At 52.8% G+C, this 23,202-nt stretch overlaps 1 protein-coding gene across 1 annotated transcript; it reads left to right on the top strand.

Annotated features, from left to right (window-relative positions):
• Positions 1–1,289: 1,289 nt before the first annotated feature.
• lpcat4 (lysophosphatidylcholine acyltransferase 4) lies at positions 1,290–22,177 on the top strand. The gene is made up of 14 exons (XM_088915956.1): positions 1,290–1,543; positions 1,619–1,761; positions 12,295–12,515; positions 14,111–14,223; positions 14,357–14,417; positions 16,248–16,306; positions 16,718–16,752; positions 17,264–17,318; positions 17,410–17,492; positions 18,227–18,352; positions 19,788–19,935; positions 20,806–20,904; positions 21,398–21,539; positions 22,076–22,177. Exons 1-14 carry the CDS (start codon positions 1,388–1,390, stop codon positions 22,174–22,176), a joined length of 1,542 nt encoding a protein of 513 aa, XP_088772082.1. The 5' UTR covers positions 1,290–1,387; the 3' UTR covers position 22,177.
• The last annotated feature ends 1,025 nt before the right edge of the window (positions 22,178–23,202 follow it).

Raw genomic sequence — 23,202 nt, 5'->3', positions numbered from 1 at the left:
CCCCTCAACTCCCGCGGGGCACCTGCTCGCGACGCGGGTGGTTCCGCATCTGTTGCCCCGGTGACTCAGCGAGACTGTGACGGCGCTCCGGCACGCGATAACCGCCACTCACCTGCGGACCCCGGCTCTGCGCCTGCGCGCCCCGGGGGGCCGGGGGAGCGGGTCCGAGCCGGGGGCGGGCCGGCGGGCGGGTGAGAGCCGGGGTGTGTCGGGGCTGACTCAGACACGGAAAGAGCCGCGGCCGGAAGAGCCGGTCGGCGCACAGAAGGAATCTCGGCGTCTTCGGAACAAGTGCTGCTGTTTTAATACCAGTCATCCCGGCGAGTCCAGCCCCAGAGGGACACAGGACAGGAGAGGGACACTGAGGGACCAACCTGCCCCAGAGACACACCGGACAGGAGAGGGACACTGAGGGACAGTCCAGCCCCAGAGACACACCGGACAGGAGAGGGACACTGAGGGACCAACCTGCCCCAGAGACACACCGGACAGGAGAGGGACACCGAGGGACACTGAGGGACCAACCTGCCCCAGAGACACACCGGACAGGAGAGGGACACTGAGGGACAGTCCAGCCCCAGAGACACACCGGACAGGAGAGGGACACTGAGGGACCAACCTGCCCCAGAGACACACCGGACAGGAGAGGGACACTGAGGGACAGTCCAGCCCCAGAGACACACCGGACAGGAGAGGGACACTGAGGGACCAACCTGCCCCAGAGACACACCGGACAGGAGAGGGACACCGAGGGACACTGAGGGACAGACCAGCCCCAGAGACACACCGGACAGCAGAGAGACACCGAGGGACAGTTCAGCCCCAGAGACACACCGGACAGGAGAGGGACACTGAGCACTGAGGCACAGACCTGCACTCTGGACAGGAGAGGGACACTGAGGGACAGACCAGCCCCAGAGACACATCGGACAGGAGAGGGACACCGAGGGACAGTCCAGCCCCAGAGACATACCGGACAGGAAAGGGACACCAAGGGACAGTCCGGCCCCAGAGACATACCGGACAGGAAAGGGACACCAAGGGACAGTCCGGCCCCAGAGGTACACCGGACAGGAGAGGGACACTGAGGGATAGACCTGCACTCTGGACAGGAGAGGGACACTGAGGGACAGTCCGGCCCCAGAGGCACACCGGACAGGAGAGGGACACCGAGGGACAGTCCGGCCCCAGAGGCACACCGGACAGGAGAGGGACACCGAGGGACAGTCCGGCCCCAGAGACAGACCTGCACTCCGGCAGTTTTCTTATCGACGAGCTTGTGCCTCTGGCCGGGTGCTTTAAGTTTCTCCCTCGGCTCGGAGGGGCAGGCGAGTCTCGGCTACTGTTTACAAACTAGAAACTCTCCGCCCGGCCGGCCGGCGTCGCCATGGAGACGGGGAACGCCGGAGCAGAGACGAGGAAGAGGAGGAGGAGGAGCGGGCAGGAGGAGGAAGACAGCCCGCGGGGGGACACGGCCACGCAACGCAGGACGGCCAGCCCGTTCGTACACGAGCTCCGGCTGTCGCCGGCGCGGCGGCTGCAGGTAACGCCTCTCTCTCGCCTCCGCCGCGTCTCCGCTCCGGCCCGGCCGGCCGTAACGCTGCGCCTCCGCCCACAGGTGGCGCTGCTGGGCGCCCTGCTGGTGCCCCTGCGTGTGGCCGCGGCGGCCCTGTTCCTCCTGCTGCTCTGGCCGATCGCCTGGCTGAGAGTCGCTGGACTGTCCCCCCGGCAGCGGGAGCAGCGCATCACGGGCTGGAGGAGGTAGAGTCAGCTCCTGAACTGTCTGAACCCCTCTCTCTCAGGGCAGTGTTAATGTACTGGAGTGTCCAGTCAGTGTGTCTGTATGAACCCCTCTCTCTCAGTGCAGTGTTAATGTACTGGAGTGTCCAGTCAGTCAGTGTGTCTGTATGAACCCCTCTCTCTCAGTGCAGTGTTAATGTACTGGAGTGTCCAGTCAGTCAGTGTGTCTGTATGAACCCCTCTCTCTCAGTGCAGTGTTAATGTACTGGAGTGTCCAGTCAGTCAGTGTGTCTGTATGAACCCCTCTCTCTCAGTGCAGTGTTAATGTACTGGAGTGTCCAGTCAGTCAGTGTGTCTGTATGAACCCCTCTCTCTCAGTGCAGTGTTAATGTACTGGAGTGTCCAGTCAGTCAGTGTGTCTGTATGAACCCCTCTCTCTCAGTGCAGTGTTAATGTACTGGAGTGTCCAGTCAGTGTGTCTGTATGAACCCCTCTCTCTCAGTGCAGTGTTAATGTACTGGAGTGTCCAGTCAGTGTGTCTGTATGAACCCCTCTCTCTCAGTGCAGTGTTAATGTACTGGAGTGTCCAGTCAGTCAGTGTGTCTGTATGAACCCCTCTCTCTCAGTGCAGTGTTAATGTACTGGAGTGTCCAGTCAGTGTGTCTGTATGAACCCCTCTCTCTCAGTGCAGTGTTAATGTACTGGAGTGTCCAGTCAGTCAGTGTGTCTGTATGAACCCCTCTCTCTCAGTGCAGTGTTAATGTACTGGAGTGTCCAGTCAGTCAGTGTGTCTGTATGAACCCCTCTCTCTCAGTGCAGTGTTAATGTACTGGAGTGTCCAGTCAGTGTGTCTGTATGAACCCCTCTCTCTCAGTGCAGTGTTAATGTACTGGAGTGTCCAGTCAGTCAGTGTGTCTGTATGAACCCCTCTCTCTCAGTGCAGTGTTAATGTACTGGAGTGTCCAGTCAGTCAGTGTGTCTGTATGAACCCCTCTCTCTCAGTGCAGTGTTAATGTACTGGAGTGTCCAGTCAGTGTGTCTGTATGAACCCCTCTCTCTCAGTGCAGTGTTAATGTACTGGAGTGTCCAGTCAGTCAGTGTGTCTGTATGAACCCCTCTCTCTCAGTGCAGTGTTAATGTACTGGAGTGTCCAGTCAGTGTGTCTGTATGAACCCCTCTCTCTCAGTGCAGTGTTAATGTACTGGAGTGTCCAGTCAGTGTGTCTGTATGAACCCCTCTCTCTCAGTGCAGTGTTAATGTACTGGAGTGTCCAGTCAGTCAGTGTGTCTGTATGAACCCCTCTCTCTCAGTGCAGTGTTAATGTACTGGAGTGTCCAGTCAGTCAGTGTGTCTGTATGAACCCCTCTCTCTCAGTGCAGTGTTAATGTACTGGAGTGTCCAGTCAGTGTGTCTGTATGAACCCCTCTCTCTCAGTGCAGTGTTAATGTACTGGAGTGTCCAGTCAGTCAGTGTGTCTGTATGAACCCCTCTCTCTCAGTGCAGTGTTAATGTACTGGAGTGTCCAGTCAGTGTGTCTGTATGAACCCCTCTCTCTCAGTGCAGTGTTAATGTACTGGAGTGTCCAGTCAGTCAGTGTGTCTGTATGAACCCCTCTCTCTCAGTGCAGTGTTAATGTACTGGAGTGTCCAGTCAGTGTGTCTGTATTAACCCCTCTCTCTCAGTGCAGTGTTAATGTACTGGAGTGTCCAGTCAGTCAGTGTGTCTGTATGAACCCCTCTCTCTCAGTGCAGTGTTAATGTACTGGAGTGTCCAGTCAGTCAGTGTGTCTGTATGAACCCCTCTCTCTCAGTGCAGTGTTAATGTACTGGAGTGTCCAGTCAGTGTGTCTGTATGAACCCCTCTCTCTCAGTGCAGTGTTAATGTACTGGAGTGTCCAGTCAGTCAGTGTGTCTGTATGAACCCCTCTCTCTCAGTGCAGTGTTAATGTACTGGAGTGTCCAGTCAGTGTGTCTGTATGAACCCCTCTCTCTCAGTGCAGTGTTAATGTACTGGAGTGTCCAGTCAGTCAGTGTGTCTGTATGAACCCCTCTCTCTCAGTGCAGTGTTAATGTACTGGAGTGTCCAGTCAGTGTGTCTGTATTAACCCCTCTCTCTCAGTGCAGTGTTAATGTACTGGAGTGTCCAGTCAGTGTGTCTGTATGAACCCCTCTCTCTCAGTGCAGTGTTAATGTACTGGAGTGTCCAGTCAGTCAGTGTGTCTGTATGAACCCCTCTCTCTCAGTGCAGTGTTAATGTACTGGAGTGTCCAGTCAGTCAGTGTGTCTGTATGAACCCCTCTCTCTCAGTGCAGTGTTAATGTACTGGAGTGTCCAGTCAGTCAGTGTGTCTGTATGAACCCCTCTCTCTCAGTGCAGTGTTAATGTACTGGAGTGTCCAGTCAGTCAGTGTGTCTGTATGAACCCCTCTCTCTCAGTGCAGTGTTAATGTACTGGAGTGTCCAGTCAGTGTGTCTGTATGAACCCCTCTCTCTCAGTGCAGTGTTAATGTACTGGAGTGTCCAGTCAGTGTGTCTGTATGAACCCCTCTCTCTCAGTGCAGTGTTAATGTACTGGAGTGTCCAGTCAGTCAGTGTGTCTGTATGAACCCCTCTCTCTCAGTGCAGTGTTAATGTACTGGAGTGTCCAGTCAGTGTGTCTGTATGAACCCCTCTCTCTCAGTGCAGTGTTAATGTACTGGAGTGTCCAGTCAGTCAGTGTGTCTGTATGAACCCCTCTCTCTCAGTGCAGTGTTAATGTACTGGAGTGTCCAGTCAGTCAGTGTGTCTGTATGAACCCCTCTCTCTCAGTGCAGTGTTAATGTACTGGAGTGTCCAGTCAGTCAGTGTGTCTGTATGAACCCCTCTCTCTCAGTGCAGTGTTAATGTACTGGAGTGTCCAGTCAGTCAGTGTGTCTGTATGAACCCCTCTTTCTCAGTGCAGTGTTAATGTACTGGAGTGTCCAGTCAGTGTGTCTGTATGAACCCCTCTCTCTCAGTGCAGTGTTAATGTACTGGAGTGTCCAGTCAGTCAGTGTGTCTGTATGAACCCCTCTCTCTCAGTGCAGTGTTAATGTACTGGAGTGTCCAGTCAGTCAGTGTGTCTGTATGAACCCCTCTCTCTCAGTGCAGTGTTAATGTACTGGAGTGTCCAGTCAGTCAGTGTGTCTGTATGAACCCCTCTCTCTCAGTGCAGTGTTAATGTACTGGAGTGTCCAGTCAGTCAGTGTGTCTGTATGAACCCCTCTCTCTCAGTGCAGTGTTAATGTACTGGAGTGTCCAGTCAGTGTGTCTGTATGAACCCCTCTCTCTCAGTGCAGTGTTAATGTACTGGAGTGTCCAGTCAGTCAGTGTGTCTGTATGAACCCCTCTCTCTCAGTGCAGTGTTAATGTACTGGAGTGTCCAGTCAGTGTGTCTGTATGAACCCCTCTCTCTCAGTGCAGTGTTAATGTACTGGAGTGTCCAGTCAGTCAGTGTGTCTGTATGAACCCCTCTCTCTCAGTGCAGTGTTAATGTACTGGAGTGTCCAGTCAGTCAGTTGTCTGTATGAACCCCTCTCTCTCAGTGCAGTGTTAATGTACTGGAGTGTCCAGTCAGTCAGTGTGTCTGTATGAACCCCTCTCTCTCAGTGCAGTGTTAATGTACTGGAGTGTCCAGTCAGTCAGTGTGTCTGTATGAACCCCTCTCTCTCAGTGCAGTGTTAATGTACTGGAGTGTCCAGTCAGTGTGTCTGTATGAACCCCTCTCTCTCAGTGCAGTGTTAATGTACTGGAGTGTCCAGTCAGTCAGTGTGTCTGTATGAACCCCTCTCTCTCAGTGCAGTGTTAATGTACTGGAGTGTCCAGTCAGTCAGTGTGTCTGTATGAACCCCTCTCTCTCAGTGCAGTGTTAATGTACTGGAGTGTCCAGTCAGTCAGTGTGTCTGTATGAACCCCTCTCTCTCAGTGCAGTGTTAATGTACTGGAGTGTCCAGTCAGTGTGTCTGTATGAACCCCTCTCTCTCAGTGCAGTGTTAATGTACTGGAGTGTCCAGTCAGTGTGTCTGTATGAACCCCTCTCTCTCAGTGCAGTGTTAATGTACTGGAGTGTCCAGTCAGTCAGTGTGTCTGTATGAACCCCTCTCTCTCAGTGCAGTGTTAATGTACTGGAGTGTCCAGTCAGTGTGTCTGTATGAACCCCTCTCTCTCAGTGCAGTGTTAATGTACTGGAGTGTCCAGTCAGTGTGTCCGTATGAACCCCTCTCTCTCAGTGCAGTGTTAATGTACTGGAGTGTCCAGTCAGTCAGTGTGTCCGTATGAACCCCTCTCTCTCAGTGCAGTGTTAATGTACTGGAGTGTCCAGTCAGTGTGTCTGTATGAACCCCTCTCTCTCAGTGCAGTGTTAATGTACTGGAGTGTCCAGTCAGTCAGTGTGTCTGTATGAACCCCTCTCTCTCAGTGCAGTGTTAATGTACTGGAGTGTCCAGTCAGTCAGTGTGTCTGTATGAACCCCTCTCTCTCAGTGCAGTGTTAATGTACTGGAGTGTCCAGTCAGTCAGTGTGTCTGTATGAACCCCTCTCTCTCAGTGCAGTGTTAATGTACTGGAGTGTCCAGTCAGTGTGTCTGTATGAACCCCTCTCTCTCAGTGCAGTGTTAATGTACTGGAGTGTCCAGTCAGTCAGTGTGTCTGTATGAACCCCTCTCTCTCAGTGCAGTGTCAATGTACTGGAGTGTCCAGTCAGTGTGTCTGTATGAACCCCTCTCTCTCAGTGCAGTGTTAATGTACTGGAGTGTCCAGTCAGTCAGTGTGTCTGTATGAACCCCTCTCTCTCAGTGCAGTGTTAATGTACTGGAGTGTCCAGTCAGTCAGTGTGTCTGTATGAACCCCTCTCTCTCAGTGCAGTGTTAATGTACTGGAGTATCCACTCAGTCAGTGTGTCTGTATGAACCCCTCTCTCTCAGTGCAGTGTTAATGTACTGGAGTGTCCAGTCAGGGTGTCTGTATGAACCCCTCTCTCTCAGTGCAGTGTTAATGTACTGGAGTGTCCAGTCAGTCAGTGTGTCTGTATGAACCCCTCTCTCTCAGTGCAGTGTTAATGTACTGGAGTGTCCAGTCAGTGTGTCTGTATGAACCCCTCTCTCTCAGTGCAGTGTTAATGTACTGGAGTGTCCAGTCAGTGTGTCTGTATGAACCCCTCTCTCTCAGTGCAGTGTTAATGTACTGGAGTGTCCAGTCAGTCAGTGTGTCTGTATGAACCCCTCTCTCTCAGTGCAGTGTTAATGTACTGGAGTGTCCAGTCAGTGTGTCTGTATGAACCCCTCTCTCTCAGTGCAGTGTTAATGTACTGGAGTGTCCAGTCAGTGTGTCTGTATGAACCCCTCTCTCTCAGTGTATTGTTAATGTACTGGAGTGTCCAGTCAGTCAGTGTGTCTGTATGAACCCCTCTCTCTCAGGGCAGTGTTAATGTACTGGAGTGTCCAGTCAGTGTGTCTGTATGAACCCCTCTCTCTCAGTGCAGTGTTAATGTACTGGAGTGTCCAGTCAGTCAGTGTGTCTGTATGAACCCCTCTCTCTCAGTGCAGTGTTAATGTACTGGAGTGTCCAGTCAGTGTGTCTGTATGAACCCCTCTCTCTCAGTGCAGTGTTAATGTACTGGAGTGTCCAGTCAGTGTGTCTGTATGAACCCCTCTCTCTCAGTGCAGTGTTAATGTACTGGAGTGTCCAGTCAGTCAGTGTGTCTGTATGAACCCCTCTCTCTCAGTGCAGTGTTAATGTACTGGAGTGTCCAGTCAGTCAGTGTGTCTGTATGAACCCCTCTCTCTCAGTGCAGTGTTAATGTACTGGAGTGTCCAGTCAGTCAGTGTGTCTGTATGAACCCCTCTCTCTCAGTGCAGTGTTAATGTACTGGAGTGTCCAGTCAGTCAGTGTGTCTGTATGAACCCTTCTCTCTCAGTGCAGTGTTAATGTACTGGAGTGTCCAGTCAGTCAGTGTGTCTGTATGAACCCCTCTCTCTCAGTGCAGTGTTAATGTACTGGAGTGTCCAGTCAGTCAGTGTGTCTGTATGAACCCCTCTCTCTCAGTGCAGTGTTAATGTACTGGAGTGTCCAGTCAGTGTGTCTGTATGAACCCCTCTCTCTCAGTGCAGTGTTAATGTACTGGAGTGTCCAGTCAGTCAGTGTGTCTGTATGAACCCCTCTCTCTCAGTGCAGTGTTAATGTACTGGAGTGTCCAGTCAGTCAGTGTGTCTGTATGAACCCCTCTCTCTCAGTGCAGTGTTAATGTACTGGAGTGTCCAGTCAGTCAGTGTGTCTGTATGAACCCCTCTCTCTCAGTGCAGTGTTAATGTACTGGAGTGTCCAGTCAGTGTGTCTGTATGAACCCCTCTCTCTCAGTGCAGTGTTAATGTACTGGAGTGTCCAGTCAGTGTGTCTGTATGAACCCCTCTCTCTCAGTGCAGTGTTAATGTACTGGAGTGTCCAGTCAGTCAGTGTGTCTGTATGAACCCCTCTCTCTCAGTGCAGTGTTAATGTACTGGAGTGTCCAGTCAGTGTGTCTGTATGAACCCCTCTCTCTCAGTGCAGTGTTAATGTACTGGAGTGTCCAGTCAGTCAGTGTGTCTGTATGAACCCCTCTCTCTCAGTGCAGTGTTAATGTACTGGAGTGTCCAGTCAGTCAGTGTGTCTGTATGAACCCCTCTCTCTCAGTGCAGTGTTAATGTACTGGAGTGTCCAGTCAGTCAGTGTGTCTGTATGAACCCCTCTCTCTCAGTGCAGTGTTAATGTACTGGAGTGTCCAGTCAGTGTGTCTGTATGAACCCCTCTCTCTCAGTGCAGTGTTAATGTACTGGAGTGTCCAGTCAGTCAGTGTGTCTGTATGAACCCCTCTCTCTCAGTGCAGTGTCAATGTACTGGAGTGTCCAGTCAGTGTGTCTGTATGAACCCCTCTCTCTCAGTGCAGTGTTAATGTACTGGAGTGTCCAGTCAGTCAGTGTGTCTGTATGAACCCCTCTCTCTCAGTGCAGTGTTAATGTACTGGAGTGTCCAGTCAGTCAGTGTGTCTGTATGAACCCCTCTCTCTCAGTGCAGTGTTAATGTACTGGAGTATCCAGTCAGTCAGTGTGTCTGTATGAACCCCTCTCTCTCAGTGCAGTGTTAATGTACTGGAGTGTCCAGTCAGGGTGTCTGTATGAACCCCTCTCTCTCAGTGCAGTGTTAATGTACTGGAGTGTCCAGTCAGTCAGTGTGTCTGTATGAACCCCTCTCTCTCAGTGCAGTGTTAATGTACTGGAGTGTCCAGTCAGTGTGTCTGTATGAACCCCTCTCTCTCAGTGCAGTGTTAATGTACTGGAGTGTCCAGTCAGTGTGTCTGTATGAACCCCTCTCTCTCAGTGCAGTGTTAATGTACTGGAGTGTCCAGTCAGTCAGTGTGTCTGTATGAACCCCTCTCTCTCAGTGCAGTGTTAATGTACTGGAGTGTCCAGTCAGTGTGTCTGTATGAACCCCTCTCTCTCAGTGCAGTGTTAATGTACTGGAGTGTCCAGTCAGTGTGTCTGTATGAACCCCTCTCTCTCAGTGTAGTGTTAATGTACTGGAGTGTCCAGTCAGTCAGTGTGTCTGTATGAACCCCTCTCTCTCAGGGCAGTGTTAATGTACTGGAGTGTCCAGTCAGTGTGTCTGTATGAACCCCTCTCTCTCAGTGCAGTGTTAATGTACTGGAGTGTCCAGTCAGTCAGTGTGTCTGTATGAACCCCTCTCTCTCAGTGCAGTGTTAATGTACTGGAGTGTCCAGTCAGTGTGTCTGTATGAACCCCTCTCTCTCAGTGCAGTGTTAATGTACTGGAGTGTCCAGTCAGTGTGTCTGTATGAACCCCTCTCTCTCAGTGCAGTGTTAATGTACTGGAGTGTCCAGTCAGTCAGTGTGTCTGTATGAACCCCTCTCTCTCAGTGCAGTGTTAATGTACTGGAGTGTCCAGTCAGTCAGTGTGTCTGTATGAACCCCTCTCTCTCAGTGCAGTGTTAATGTACTGGAGTGTCCAGTCAGTCAGTGTGTCTGTATGAACCCCTCTCTCTCAGTGCAGCGTTAATGTACTGGAGTGTCCAGTCAGTCAGTGTGTCTGTATGAACCCCTCTCTCTCAGTGCAGTGTTAATGTACTGGAGTGTCCAGTCAGTGTGTCTGTATGAACCCCTCTCTCTCAGTGCAGTGTTAATGTACTGGAGTGTCCAGTCAGTCAGTGTGTCTGTATGAACCCCTCTCTCTCAGTGCAGTGTTAATGTACTGGAGTGTCCAGTCAGTGTGTCTGTATGAACCCCTCTCTCTCAGTGCAGTGTTAATGTACTGGAGTGTCCAGTCAGTCAGTGTGTCTGTATGAACCCCTCTCTCTCAGTGCAGTGTTAATGTACTGGAGTGTCCAGTCAGTCAGTGTGTCTGTATGAACCCCTCTCTCTCAGTGCAGTGTTAATGTACTGGAGTGTCCAGTCAGTGTGTCTGTATGAACCCCTCTCTCTCAGTGCAGTGTTAATGTATTGGAGTGTCCAGTCAGTCAGTGTGTCTGTATGAACCCCTCTCTCTCAGTGCAGTGTTAATGTACTGGAGTGTCCAGTCAGTCAGTGTGTCTGTATGAACCCCTCTCTCTCAGTGCAGTGTTAATGTACTGGAGTGTCCAGTCAGTCAGTGTGTCTGTATGAACCCCTCTCTCTCAGTGCAGTGTTAATGTACTGGAGTGTCCAGTCAGTGTGTCTGTATGAACCCCTCTCTCTCAGTGCAGTGTTAATGTACTGGAGTGTCCAGTCAGTGTGTCTGTATGAACCCCTCTCTCTCAGTGCAGTGTTAATGTACTGGAGTGTCCAGTCAGTCAGTGTGTCTGTATGAACCCCTCTCTCTCAGTGCAGTGTTAATGTACTGGAGTGTCCAGTCAGTGTGTCTGTATGAACCCCTCTCTCTCAGTGCAGTGTTAATGTACTGGAGTGTCCAGTCAGTGTGTCTGTATGAACCCCTCTCTCTCAGTGCAGTGTTAATGTACTGGAGTGTCCAGTCAGTCAGTGTGTCTGTATGAACCCCTCTCTCTCAGTGCAGTGTTAATGTACTGGAGTGTCCAGTCAGTCAGTGTGTCTGTATGAACCCTTCTCTCTCAGTGCAGTGTTAATGTACTGGAGTGTCCAGTCAGTGTGTCTGTATGAACCCCTCTCTCTCAGTGCAGTGTTAATGTACTGGAGTGTCCAGTCAGTGTGTCTGTATGAACCCCTCTCTCTCAGTGCAGTGTTAATGTACTGGAGTGTCCAGTCAGTGTGTCTGTATGAACCCCTCTCTCTCAGTGCAGTGTTAATGTACTGGAGTGTCCAGTCAGTGTGTCTGTATGAACCCCTCTCTCTCAGTGCAGTGTTAATGTACTGGAGTGTCCAGTCAGTGTGTCTGTATGAACCCCTCTCTCTCAGTGCAGTGTTAATGTACTGGAGTGTCCAGTCAGTCAGTGTGTCTGTATGAACCCCTCTCTCTCAGTGCAGTGTTAATGTACTGGAGTGTCCAGTCAGTCAGTGTGTCTGTATTAACCCCTCTCTCTCAGTGCAGTGTTAATGTACTGGAGTGTCCAGTCAGTCAGTGTGTCTGTATGAACCCCTCTCTCTCAGTGCAGTGTTAATGTACTGGAGTGTCCAGTCAGTGTGTCTGTATGAACCCCTCTCTCTCAGTGCAGTGTTAATGTACTGGAGTGTCCAGTCAGTGTGTCTGTATGAACCCCTCTCTCTCAGTGCAGTGTTAATGTACTGGAGTGTCCAGTCAGTGTGTCTGTATGAACCCCTCTCTCTCAGTGCAGTGTTAATGTACTGGAGTGTCCAGTCAGTCAGTGTGTCTGTATGAACCCCTCTCTCTCAGTGCAGTGTTAATGTACTGGAGTGTCCAGTCAGTCAGTGTGTGTGTATGAACCCCTCTCTCTCAGTGCAGTGTTAATGTACTGGAGTGTCCAGTCAGTCAGTGTGTCTGTATGAACCCCTCTCTCTCAGTGCAGTGTTAATGTACTGGAGTGTCCAGTCAGTGTGTCTGTATGAACCCCTCTCTCTCAGTGCAGTGTTAATGTACTGGAGTGTCCAGTCAGTGTGTCTGTATGAACCCCTCTCTCTCAGTGCAGTGTTAATGTACTGGAGTGTCCAGTCAGTGTGTCTGTATGAACCCCTCTCTCTCAGTGCAGTGTTAATGTACTGGAGTGTCCAGTCAGTGTGTCTGTATGAACCCCTCTCTCTCAGTGCAGTGTTAATGTACTGGAGTGTCCAGTCAGTCAGTGTGTCTGTATGAACCCCTCTCTCTCAGTGCAGTGTTAATGTACTGGAGTGTCCAGTCAGTCAGTGTGTGTGTATGAACCCCTCTCTCTCAGTGCTGTGTTAATGTACTGGAGTGTCCAGTCAGTCAGTGTGTCTGCATGAACCCCTCTCTCTCAGTGCAGTGTTAATGTACTGGAGTGTCCAGTCAGTCAGTGTGTGTGTATGAACCCCTCTCTCTCAGTGCTGTGTTAATGTACTGGAGTGTCCAGTCAGTCAGTGTGTCTGTATGAACCCCTCTCTCTCTCTCTCTCTCTCTGTCTTTCTAGTTGGCTGCTCCACCACATTGTACTTTTCCTGAGCCGTGCTGTCTTCTTCACCTTGGGCTTCCTGTGGATCAGGGTCAAAGGTCGGAGGGCACGACCCCAGGATGCCCCTGTGTTAGCTGTCGCCCCTCACAGCAGCTTCCTGGACGCCCTGGTCCTGGTGGCCACTGACCTGCCCACAGTGGTGTCTCGGTCAGAGAACCTCAGCCTGCCAGTGATAGGAGGTGAGACAGGAGGAGGGAGTGGGGAAAGGAGACAGGAGAGTCGGAGAGGCAGGTGAGGCGTGTGGGTGTGTCTGCAGACGGAGTCCACACCTCCCTTCTTCTTGAGCTTGAGTGCACTTTATTGGAGCTACGAGTTAAACAACTTTCAGCATCATTCCATAGAGGTCAAACTCACTAAACAGCATGGTGAGGAGCACCTACAGTACCTGTCAGTCTGGGCTTTCAGAGTGTCATCTTCTGATCACTCCCAGTGCAGTGTTAATGTACTGGAGTGTCCAGTCAGTCAGTGTGTCTGTATGAACCCCTCTCTCTCAGTGCAGTGTTAATGTACTGGAGTGTCCAGTCAGTCAGTGTGTCTGTATGAACCCCTCTCTCTCAGTGCAGTGTTAATGTACTGGAGTGTCCAGTCAGTCAGTGTGTCTGTATGAACCCCTCTCTCTCAGTGCAGTGTTAATGTACTGGAGTGTCCAGTCAGTCAGTGTGTCTGTATGAACCCCTCTCTCTCAGTGCAGTGTTAATGTAATGGAGTGTCCAGTCAGTCAGTGTGTCTGTATGAACCCCTCTCTCTCAGTGCAGTGTTAATGTACTGGAGTGTTCAGTCAGTGTGTCTGTATGAACCCCTCTCTCTCAGTGCAGTGTTAATGTACTGGAGTGTCCAGTCAGTGTGTCTGTATGAACCCCTCTCTCTCAGTGCAGTGTTAATGTACTGGAGTGTCCAGTCAGTCAGTGTGTCTGTATGAACCCCTCTCTCTCAGTGCAGTGTTAATGGACTGGAGTGTCCAGTCAGTCAGTGTGTCTGTATGAACCCTTCTCTCTCAGTGCAGTGTTAATGTACTGGAGTGTCCAGTCAGTCAGTGTGTCTGTATGAACCCCTCTCTCTCAGTGCAGTGTTAATGTACTGGAGTGTCCAGTCAGTGTGTCTATATGAACCCCTCTCTCTCAGTGCAGTGTTAATGTACTGGAGTGTCCAGTCAGTCAGTGTGTCTGTATGAACCCCTCTCTCTCAGTGCAGTGTTAATGTACTGGAGTGTCCAGTCAGTCAGTGTGTCTGTATGAACCCCTCTCTCTCAGTGCAGTGTTAATGTACTGGAGTGTCCAGTCAGTGTCTGTATGAACCCCTCTCTCTCAGTGCAGTGTTAATGTACTGGAGTGTCCAGTCAGTCAGTGTGTCTGTATGAACCCCTCTCTCTCAGTGCAGTGTTAATGTACTGGAGTGTCCAGTCAGTCAGTGTGTCTGTATGAACCCCTCTCTCTCAGTGCAGTGTTAATGTACTGGAGTGTCCAGTCAGTCAGTGTGTCTGTATGAACCCCTCTCTCTCACTGCAGTGTTAATGTACTGGAGTGTCCAGTCAGTCAGTGTGTCTGTATGAACCCCTCTCTCTCAGTGCAGTGTTAATGTACTGGAGTGTCCAGTCAGTCAGTGTGTCTGTATGAACCCCTCTCTCTCAGTGCAGTGTTAATGTACTGGAGTGTCCAGTCAGTCAGTGTGTCTGTATGAACCCCTCTCTCTCAGTGCAGTGTTAATGTACTGGAGTGTCCAGTCAGTCAGTGTGTCTGTATGAACCCCTCTCTCTCTCTGTCTCTCTCTCTCTCAGCTCTGTTGCGGTTTAATCAGTCTCTCCTTGTTTCCCGCCTCGATCCGTCGTCCCGTCGGAGGTGTGTGGAGCAGCTGACCCAGAGGCTGACCTCCCAGGGCGCCTGGCCGCAGGTGTGTGTGTGTGTGTGTCAGTCCTCACTCCCGGCGGCCGTGCTTGAGCTGCGTGAGCAGACTGTTTGCTCGCGGTGTCGCCCGACGCGCAGGGTCTCACCCTCTCCCCCCTCCTGCCCCGCCTGTCTGCCAGGTGCTGATCTTCCCTGAGGGCACCACCACCAGCGGCAGGGCTCTGCTCAGGTTCAAGTCCGGTGAGTGTCCGCGCTCCGGCTCGGGTCAGTGCAGCTGAGCGGACGGGCCTGGGGGCGAGGGACTGGGCTCCTGGGTTAGACTGGAGCCTGGAGCTCCTTCTGGGTGGAGGTTCCTCCCAGCTGCTGGAGGGATCTGGCTGGGGTAGCTAGTGTCTCTGAAGCCTGCCTGCCTGCCTGCTGTGGTGTACTGTACTGTACTGTGGTGTACTGTACTGTACTGTGGTGTACTGTACTGTGGTGTGCTGTACTGTACTGTACTGTGGTGTACTGTACTGTGCTGTACTGTGGTGTACTGTACTGTGGTGTGTTGTACTGTACTGTACTGTGGTGTACTGTACTGTGGTGTACTGTACTGTGCTGTACTGTGGTGTACTGTACTGTATTGTGGTGTACTATGGTGTACTGTACTGTACTGTGGTGTACTGTACTGTGGTGTGCTGTACTGTACTGTACTGTGGTGTACTGTACTGTGCTGTACTGTGGTGTACTGTACTGTATTGTGGTGTACTATGGTGTACTGTACTGTACTGTGGTGTGCTGTACTGTGCTGTACTGTACTGTACTGTGGTGTGTTGTACTGTGCTGTACTGTGGTGTACTGTACTGTGGTGTACTGTACTATGGTGTACTGTACTGTGCTGTACTGTGGTGTACTGTACTGTATTGTGGTGTACTATGGTGTACTGTACTGTACTGTACTGTGGTGTGCTGTACTGTGCTGTGGTGTACTGTACTGTGGTGTACTGTACTGTGCTGTACTGTGGTGTACTGTACTGTATTGTGGTGTACTATGGTGTACTGTACTGTGGTGTGCTGTACTGTGCTGTACTGTACTGTGGTGTGTTGTACTGTGCTGTACTGTGGTGTACTGTACTGTGGTGTACTGTACTATGGTGTACTGTACTGTGCTGTACTGTGGTGTGTTGTACTGTGCTGTACTGTGGTGTACTGTACTGTGGTGAACTGTACTGTGCTGTACTGTGGTGTGTTGTACTGTACTGTGGTGTACTGTACTGTGCTGTACTGTACTGTGGTGTGTTGTACTGTGCTGTACTGTGGTGTGTTGTACTGTACTGTACTGTGGTGTACTGTACTGTGCTGTACTGTGGTGTACTGTACTGTATTGTGGTGTACTATGGTGTACTGTGCTGTACTGTGGTGTACTGTACTGTGGTGTGTTGTACTGTGCTGTACTGTGTTGTGTTGTACTGTACTGTGGTGTACTGTACTGTATTGTGCTGTACTGTGGTGTACTGTACTGTATTGTGGTGTACTGTGGTATACTGTACTGTACTGTGGTGTACTGTACTGTACTGTGCTGTACTGTGGTGTACTGTACTGTATTGTGGTGTACTGTACTGTACTGTGTTGTACTGTGGTGTACTGTACTGTATTGTCGTGTACTGTGGTGTGGTGTACTGTACTGTGGTGTGGTGTACTGTGGTGTGCTGTGGTTTACTGTGCTGTGGTGTGGTGTGGTTTACTGTGCTGTGGTGTGTGGTGTGCTGTGCTGTGTGTTGTACTGTATTGTACTGTGGTGTGGTGTATTGTGTTGTACTGTGGTGTGTTTTGCTGTATTGTACTGTGGTGTGGTGTACTGTGTTGTGGTGTGGTGTGATGTACTGTGTTGTATTGTGATGTATATTATTGTGGTGTGGTGTGTTGTACTTTATTGTGGTGTGGTGTGTTGTGCTATGCTGTATTGTACTGTGTTATGGTATGGTGTGATGTACTGTGTTGTATTGTTGTGTGATGTACTGTAGTGTGTTGTATTGTAGTGTGGTGTACTGTGTTGTGCTGTGTTGATGTTGATTTCCTCTGTGTGTTTTAGGGGCGTTTGTTGCTGGTGTCCCTGTCCAGCCAGTTCTGCTACACTACCCCAATCAACTGGTGAGGCCCTTTCAGGGGAATCATGGGACAGCTGGCTGAGGGAGGATGATGATGATGAAGGAGTGTCAGTCTGACGTGCTGGCTGTGACACTGAGAGATGATGATGATGATGATGAAGGTGTGTCAGTGTGACGTGCTGGCTGTGACACTGAGAGATGATGATGATGATGATGATGAAGGTGTGTTAGTGTGACGTGCTGGCTGTGACACTGAGAGATGATGATGAAGGAGTGTCAGTCTGACGTGCTGGCTGTGACACTGAGAGATGATGATGATGATGATGAAGGAGTGTCAGTCTGACGTGCTGGCTGAGTGTTTCCAGGCGGTCAGCCTGCAGACCAGCTTGCCCTGTCTGTGTCCAGCCCCTGCGTGACCTGTCCTGGACTGACCCCTGTGTTGTCTTCCCTGCAGGACACAGTGAGGTGGACGAGGAAGGGGCTGAGTTGGTGAGTGCTGGGAGAACTCCTGTGGTCTGTGGTCTGTGGTCTCCTGTGGGCTCCAGTGGGCTCCTGCGGGCTCCTGTAGACTCCTGTAGACTCCTGTGGGCTCCAGTGGGCTCCTGCGGGCTCCTGTAGTCTCCTGTGGGCTCCAGTGGGCTCCTGCGGGCTCCAGTGGGCTCCTGCAGGCTCCTGTAGACTCCTGTGGTCTCCTGTGGTCTCCTGTGGGTTCCTGTAGACTCCTGTAGACTCCTGTGGGCTCCTGTAGACTCCTGTGGGCTCCAGTGGGCTCCAGTGGGCTCCAGTGGGCTCCAGTGGGTTCCTGTAGACTCCTGTGGGCTCCTGTGGGCTCCTGTGGGTTCCTGTACACTCCTGTAGACTTCTGTGGGCTCCTGTGGGCTCCTGTAGACTCATGTGGGCTCCAGTGGGCTCCAGTGGTCTCCTGTGGTCTCCTGTGGGCTCCTGTGGGCTCCTGTAGCACACGCCCTCTGTCATGGTAACTGCTGTGCTTTCCTTGCAGGACCCAGGTCGTGTGGTACACTGCCTCTCAGCTCTACAGCAACGTCACAGTGGAGGTAACCCCCCCCCCTCTTTCACTTGGTCTTTCCTCCCTCCCGCCTAGCCCCGCCCCCCTCAACACACCTCCTCTCTCCCTGTTGGCTGCAGTTCCTGCCTGTCTACACCCCCTCGCGGGAAGAGAGGGAGAGCCCCGCCCTCTTCGCGGACAACGTGCAGAAGGTCATGGCCAGGTGAGCAACTGCGGGACAGGGCTCGTGGGCTGACCCGGGATTGAAGCGTCCTGGGCTCGGTCTGCTTCTGGAGCTCTTAACAGAGCCTCTGGCCCTCACTATCGCTCTGGTGCAGGACCCGCAGGCCCAGGACTTCATGCTAAATTTAAGAACGTAAAGGTTATCAGCAATACCCAAACATCCTCCTTCCTAGTTGCTAATTGATCAAGGATCTCACTAATCCAGGGTATCGGCTTCAACAACACGGCTGGGCAGCTTGTTCCCCACCCCCACCCCCCTCTGTGTAAAGAAGAGCCTCCTGTCCTGACTGAAGGGTCTCACCCAGCTGTGTCTGGAGAGAAGCCAGGGTATCGGCCTCAACAACATGGCTGGGCAGCTTGTTCCCCACCCCCACCCCCCTCTGTGTAAAGAAGAGCCTCCTGTCCTGACTGGAGGGTCTCACCCAGCTGTGTCTGGAGAGAAGCCAGGGTATCGGCTTCAACAACATGGCTGGGCAGCTTGTTCCCCACCCCCACCCCCCTCTGTGTAAAGAAGCGCCTCCTGTCCTGACTGGAGGGTCTCACCCAGCTGTGTCTGGAGAGGAGCTGGAGAGTGAGAGAAGGAGCTGTACCAACAGTGGGGGACGAGTGGGCGAACTCTGACCTCTCCAGTGGTGTTTGACACTGTGTGAAGGGGTGACCACAAGACCTTCACTCTCATCCCTGTGTTACCTGCTGTGCTCCCTCTCTGCACAGAGCGCTTGGGGTTCCTGCCACGGAGTTCGTGATTGAGGGGACCACGCTGGTGACCCGAGTCGGGTATCTCAGCCTGCCCTTCGAACCTCCAGCCAGAGAAGCACTTGTCATTCTGGCACAGAGATGGTGAGTATTGAGAGCTAAACTATACTGTCTGTATGAACCCCTCTCTCTCAGTGCAGTGTTAATGTACTGGAGTGTCCAGTCAGTCAGTGTGTCTGTATGAACCCCTCTCTCTCAGTGCAGTGTTAATGTACTGGAGTGTCCAGTCAGTCAGTGTGTCTGTATGAACCCCTCTCTCTCAGTGCAGTGTTAATGTACTGGAGTGTCCAGTCAGTGTGTCTGTATGAACCCCTCTCTCTCAGTGCAGTGTTAATGTACTGGAGTGTCCAGTCAGTGTGTCTGTATGAACCCCTCTCTCTCAGTGCAGTGTTAATGTACTGGAGTGTCCAGTCAGTCAGTGTGTCTGTATGAACCCCTCTCTCTCAGTGCAGTGTTAATGTACTGGAGTGTCCAGTCAGTCAGTGTGTCTGTATGAACCCCTCTCTCTCAGTGCAGTGTTAATGTACTGGAGTGTCCAGTCAGTGTGTCTGTATGAACCCCTCTCTCTCAGTGCAGTGTTAATGTACTGGAGTGTCCAGTCAGTCAGTGTGTCTGTATGAACCCCTCTCTCTCAGTGCAGTGTTAATGTACTGGAGTGTCCAGTCAGTCAGTGTGTCTGTATGAACCCCTCTCTCTCAGTGCAGTGTTCATGTACTGGAGTGTCCAGTCAGTGTGTCTGTATGAACCCCTCTCTCTCAGTGCAGTGTTAATGTACTGGAGTGTCCAGTCAGTCAGTGTGTCTGTATGAACCCCTCTCTCTCAGTGCAGTGTTAATGTACTGGAGTGTCCAGTCAGTCACTGTGTCTGTATGAACACCTCTCTCTCAGTGCAGTGTTAATGTACTGGAGTGTCCAGTCAGTGTGTCTGTATGAACCCCTCTCTCTCAGTGCAGTGTTAATGTACTGGAGTGTCCAGTCAGTCAGTGTGTCTGTATGAACCCCTCTCTCTCAGTGCAGTGTTAATGTACTGGAGTGTCCAGTCAGTCAGTGTGTCTGTATGAACACCTCTCTCTCAGTGCAGTGTTAATGTACTGGAGTGTCCAGTCAGTGTGTCTGTATGAACCCCTCTCTCTCAGTGCAGTGTTAATGTACTGGAGTGTCCAGTCAGTGTGTCTGTATGAACCCCTCTCTCTCAGTGCAGTGTTAATGTACTGGAGTGTCCAGTCAGTGTGTCTGTATGGACCCCTCTCTCTCAGTGCAGTGTTAATGTACTGGAGTGTCCAGTCAGTCAGTGTGTCTGTATGAACCCCTCTCTCTCAGTGCAGTGTTAATGTACTGGAGTGTCCAGTCAGTCAGTGTGTCTGTATGAACCCCTCTCTCTCAGTGCAGTGTTAATGTACTGGAGTGTCCAGTCAGTCAGTGTGTCTGTATGAACCCCTCTCTCTCAGTGCAGTGTTAATGTACTGGAGTGTCCAGTCAGTCAGTGTGTCTGTATGAACCCCTCTCTCTCTGATGGTCAGTGATGAAGGTGCTCAGGCTGTTTTGGAGGACTTGATTGAGAGATGCCAATCAGAGGATGAGAGGATGGTCAATGTGGATCAGCTGACCTCTCTTCTCAGAGTGATGGACAGACAAGCAGCTCAGCATATTTTCACATTGTACACACAGGTACTCTTTGTGTGTCAGAACCACACTGTGTGTGTGCGTGCTGGTCTGTAGTAGCTAGGATCTGTGTCTGTTCCCGTGCTCTGTGCTATGTGTGTGCTGTACCCATGCTGTCTGTTTCTGTGTGTTGTTCTTGTGCTCTGGGTGTGCTGTGCCCATTCTGTGTGTATGTTCTGTGCCTGTTCTTTGTGTGTGTGTCCAATCCCCGTGCTCTGTGCTGTGCCTTTGCTCTCTGTGTGTGTGTGTCCTATCCCTGTGCTCTGCGTCTGTGTATGTGCTGTGCCTGTGCTCTGTGTCTGTTGTGCTTGTGCTCTGTGTCTTTGTACTGTGCCTGTGTCTGTGAGTGCTGTGCCTGTGCTCTGTATCTGTGTGCTCTGTGTCTTTGTGTGCTGTGCCTGTGCTCTGTATCTGTGTGTGCTGTGCCTGTGCTCTGTATCTGTGTGCTCTGTGTCTGTGTGTGCTGTGCCCATGTTCTGTGCCTGTGCTCTGCCTGTGTGTGTGAGGGCTGTGTCTGTGCTCTGTGTGTCTGTGCTGTGTCTGTGAGTGCTGTGCCTGTGTGTGTGTGCTGTGCCCGTAGTCTGTGCCTGTGTTCTATGAGTGCTGTGCCTGTGCTCTGTGTCTGTGTGTGTGTGCTGTGCCCGTAGTCTGTGCCTGTGTTCTATGAGTGCTGTGCCTGTGCTCTGTGTCTGTGTGTGTGTGCTGTGCCCGTAGTCTGTGCCTGTGTTCTATGAGTGCTGTGCCTGTGCTCTGTGTCTGTGTGTGTGTGCTGTGCCTGTGCTCTGTGTCTGTGTGTGTCCTCCTCACTGTCCTGCTGCTCGTGTGTGTTTTCAGTTGTGCAGGGACAGGTGTCACTGACAGTGCTGTGTGTTCCAGGGGAAAGACAGTCTGCTGGACCTGAGGCAGCTGGCTGTGAGTCTGGCTGCAGTCACTGACCGCTGGCCCAGAGAGAGACTCATCCACACTGCCTTCACTGTGAGTCCTGCTGTGTGTGTGTGTGTGTGTGTGTGTGTGTGTGTGTGTGTGTGTGTGTGTGTGAGGGAGAGAGTCAGGACACAGTCACTGACCCCTGGCCCAGAGAGAGACTCACCCACACTGCCTTCACTGTGAGTCCTGCTGTGTGTGTGTGTGTGTGTGTGTGTGTGTGTGTGTGAGAGAGAGAGAGAGTCAGGACACAGTTACTGACCCCTGGCCCAGAGAGAGACTCACCCACACTGCCTTCACTGTGAGTCCTGCTGTGTGTGTGTGCGTGTGCGTGTGTGTGTGTGTGTGTCCCATGCTCGGTATTGGAGTCACTAGCCCGTCAGGTCAGCCTTTCTCTCTTGTGGGTATTCGACCTAGCGCAGTGTTTCAGATTTAGTCTCCTCCTTTGTCTCTGTCGGACAGTTGTCCTTGGATCTACCTCCAGCTAGCCCCATAGACTCCAGCGATTGGCGCCCCGTGACCGCTGTGTGTCTGTGTGTTGCAGCTGTACGACAGCGGGGGAAAGGGCTGGCTGAGCGAGCAGGAGTTTTCTGGCGTGCTGGGGGCGCTGGTGGGCTGGCCCCAGCTCCACGCTGCCCGTCTGTACGCTGAGAGCTGCTCGGGGAGCCCTGGACAGCTGACCCTGCGTGAGTCTCGCACCCCGGTTCCTGCTGCTGGCCTTGGAACAGGAGAGCAGCCGGGCATGATGGGAGGCCATTCAGCCTGAATGAGTTATTGGCTAATTGATCCCAGGATATCGGCCAGGGTATCGGCTTCAACAACATGGCTGGGCGGCTTGTTCCCCACCCCCACCCCCCTCTGTGTAAAGAAGAGCCTCCTGTCCTGACTGGAGGAGCTCACCCAGCTGTGTCTGGAGAGGAGCCAGGGTACCGGCTTCAACAACATGGTTGGGCGGCTTGTTCCCCACCCCCACCACCCTCTGTGTAAAGAAGAGCCTCCTGTCCTGACTGGAGGATTTATCTGGCTGCTCATCTGATTTCAGAGCCACAATATCTTTTTTTATAACATGGTGAGCAGAACTGTAAACTCCCTCACGAGAGAGTTTTCCTGTTTTGACATGCTTTGATTTCAGTTCTGCGCTCACCACGCAGCCCGTCAGTTGCAGGGGATGGAGGGGTGTTGCGCTAGATTAATTCCAAGCTTTATCTTTCTGTCTGTACAGGCGACCTGCAGCGGTTATTGACATCCCACCCAGCCTATCGGAGACTGTTTCCTGAATACCTCAGGCCAGGAGAGGTGGGGCTAAAGGAGACCAGCCTCTGACCAGTGGGGGCTGCCACACCCCGGAAAGGGCGGGGCTACTCACCAGCGCCACGCCCAGTGGAACCCTCTCATCCAATGAGAAGGCAGACTAAGCCCGAGGGTGCCCTTACTTGGCCAGGGGGCGGGGCAAAGGGCAGCGCTGTGAGGAATCAGCCCTGGCTCCTCAGTCAGTCCTGCTGTGGAGCCGGCGGGTTCGGACCCGGGTCGCGCCTCTCGGGGGGGCTGCTGCGGGAGTCTGGGTGGGGGGTGGGGGTTAATAAAACTCTGCCAAGAGAAACGGCTGTGTCCTTCCAGACGGTTTATTGCTCTGCTCCTCAGTGGCGTCTCCCCGTCTTCCGACTCCCAGCCCCCCCGCCCCTCCCCCTCGCTCCCCTCCTCCCCCTCTCCCCCTGCTGCCCCCCTCCCCTCTTCCCTGCCGCTGCCCGGCGGGCGCCCCCCCCTCTCGTGCCTGAGGCCCCGCGACCCCTGCGTCTCAGGTGTGGGGGCGCCCCCGGACTGCGCCCCTCCACCCGGCTGGCTGGTGCCCCCCTGGTCCGCCTGGGCCGGGACCCCCCTGTCCCCTCCGCCCGCCGGGCCCGTCTGTGGCCCCTCTCTCTTCCCGGCTCCGCTCTGAGCCCCCCGGAGAGCCGCGGCCGCTTGGCGGGAACTGGGGGGCTGCCCCCCTCGCGCCCCTGCGCCCGCTTCCCTGCCCCCCCGCGGGCCCCCTGCCCCCGGCCCCTCGCTCCCCCTGTCTCTCTCCGCCCGCTCACCGCTGCCCCCTCCCTGCTCCCGCCTCCTCCCGGCGCCTCCGGCCTCCCTCTCCCTCCCTGCTCCAGCCTCCCTATCCCGCCCTGCTCCGGCCTCCCTATCCCGCCCTGCTCCGGCTTCCCTCTCCCTCCCTGCTCCGGCCTCCCTCTCCCACCCTGCTCCGGCCTCCCTCTCCCTCCCTGCTCCAGCCTCCCTCCCTGCTCCGGCCTCCCTCTCCCACCCTGCTCCGGCCTCCCTCTCCCTCCCTGCTCCAGCCTCCCTCCCTGCTCCAGCCTCCCT

This window comes from Atractosteus spatula, chromosome 5 (genome assembly GCF_055471065.1).
Source record: "Atractosteus spatula isolate fAtrSpa1 chromosome 5, fAtrSpa1.hap1, whole genome shotgun sequence".
In the NCBI taxonomy this organism is placed as follows: domain Eukaryota; kingdom Metazoa; phylum Chordata; class Actinopteri; order Semionotiformes; family Lepisosteidae; genus Atractosteus; species Atractosteus spatula.
This window is presented reverse-complemented; position numbering and strand designations above follow the sequence as displayed.